A 1,697-nucleotide genomic window follows, 5' to 3' on the forward strand; every position below is an offset into this window, starting at 1 on the left:
ACAACAAAACATCTAAATAAAGATTTATATTTACTGGCCATTTCTGTCAACATAACGTGGAAATAGTGCTTATCTTCATTATTAATCAAACGATCATGGAAGACTCTTTGACATTCATGGCAGAAGAGTCTAAATATCTGAATTTCTTCTCTTATTGTTCCTGGATCACATTGGAGGATACCTGTTTTTAAAGAAAGAAAGAAAATAGGAAAGTCTACATTTGTGGAATCTCTGGCAATAGCTTAAGTAAATAGTGAAATCCTTAAATCCACCTTCACTTCCATATTACTAGAAATGAATGCTTTCCCAACGGATATACACATTTAATAATAGTGACTTCCTTTTTAACAGGAAAATTGTTATACATTATCTGACAAAAACATTTTCCTCTGTTTTGTGATGTTTCCTTAACTGGGCATGTGAAGTGATGTCAGACTTCACCATATAAGCAATGTTCATCTCATTATTCCATGGGTTGCAATATGTTGAGAAGTGTCACATTAAAAAAGTACATATATACATATGCACATTACAGTATATCTATTTACTTACCTTGCAACTTCTTCTGATGCTTATATTGTTTTCAAAACACCAATCTGATGCTCATCCTTCCCCAATATTCAGTTCTCATCAAATTCCCCTGGCCCTTGTGGCTTCTACTCAAAATTTTCTGAGTACACTTTTTATTAATATAAATTGTTCTTATAAACACAGTTCTAATAATTTCAAGTCATAATGAAAGCAGTGATGTATGGGAATACCCAGAAATGTTCCTTCTCCATGAGGGCTACCCCTATGGGGCTCCTCACACTGTATAGGCTGGAGCAGGGAGAGTGTCTACTAGATACACAGGCACACTCAGCAGGGTGTGTGCTGTACGACACAGCAGGCACTGTCCTTGTTGCCTTGGGATACTAGAGTATTTCTAGAGATAATGATGTTATATTTGTTTTCTTCACCTCATGTTGGTTGTGTTTATGTGTGTTTGACATATGTTTCTTGAAATGCTTTGTTTTAATTATTTTCAGCTAATATTTGTAGAAGAAAGGGAATTTCCAGGATGTTTTGATGAAATGTGGGGACGAGGAGAAAGATATATAAAATTGGAATTTCTTGGATACTTTATAATGTGTCTGTCACTGCAAGAGGTAAAATGGGATCCTGAATTTTTTTTTTGGCTGGGTTTGGGTTTGAACCCGCCACCTCTGGTATATGGGGCCAGTGCCCTATATACCGGAGGTGGCACCACCCAGGGAACCTGAATTTTTAAGCTCAAAAATTATTAAAAAAATAGGAATAGAAAGGCAGCAGGGGAGGATAATAAATAAATGCCTAGGCTCGGCTTCTGTGGCTCAATCGGCTAAGGCACCAGCCACATACACCTAAGGTGGCAGGTTCGAATCCCCAGCCTGGGCCCGCCAAACAACAATGATGGCTACAACCAAAAAATTGGCCGGGCGGTGTGGTGGGCGCCTGTGGTCCCAGCTACTTGGGAGGCGGAGGCAAGAGACTCGCTTGAGCCCAGGAGTTGGAGGTTGCTGTGAGCTGTCACACAACAGCACTCTACTAAAGGTGACAAAGTGAGATTCTGTCTCCAAAAAAGAACAACAAAACATCTAAATAAAGATTTATATTTACTGGCCATTTCTGTCAACATAACGTGGAAATAGTGCTTATCTTCATTATTAATCAAACGA

The 1,697-nt window shown here is 38.7% G+C and overlaps 1 protein-coding gene across 1 annotated transcript in view; it reads right to left on the bottom strand.

Moving 5' to 3' along the window:
• The window catches only part of DNAH6 (dynein axonemal heavy chain 6), a 302,446-nt gene that overhangs the window by 114,494 nt on the left and 186,255 nt on the right, over positions 1-1,697 (bottom strand). Inside the window, exon 43 of the mRNA XM_012811001.2 lies at positions 3-181. Coding sequence (XP_012666455.1) covers positions 3-181 — 179 coding nt within the window. The remainder of the gene's footprint in view (positions 1-2; positions 182-1,697) is intronic.

Source organism: Otolemur garnettii, unplaced genomic scaffold (assembly GCF_000181295.1).
Source record: "Otolemur garnettii isolate 467f Iridium unplaced genomic scaffold, OtoGar3 scaffold00147, whole genome shotgun sequence".
In the NCBI taxonomy this organism is placed as follows: Eukaryota; Metazoa; Chordata; class Mammalia; order Primates; family Galagidae; genus Otolemur; species Otolemur garnettii.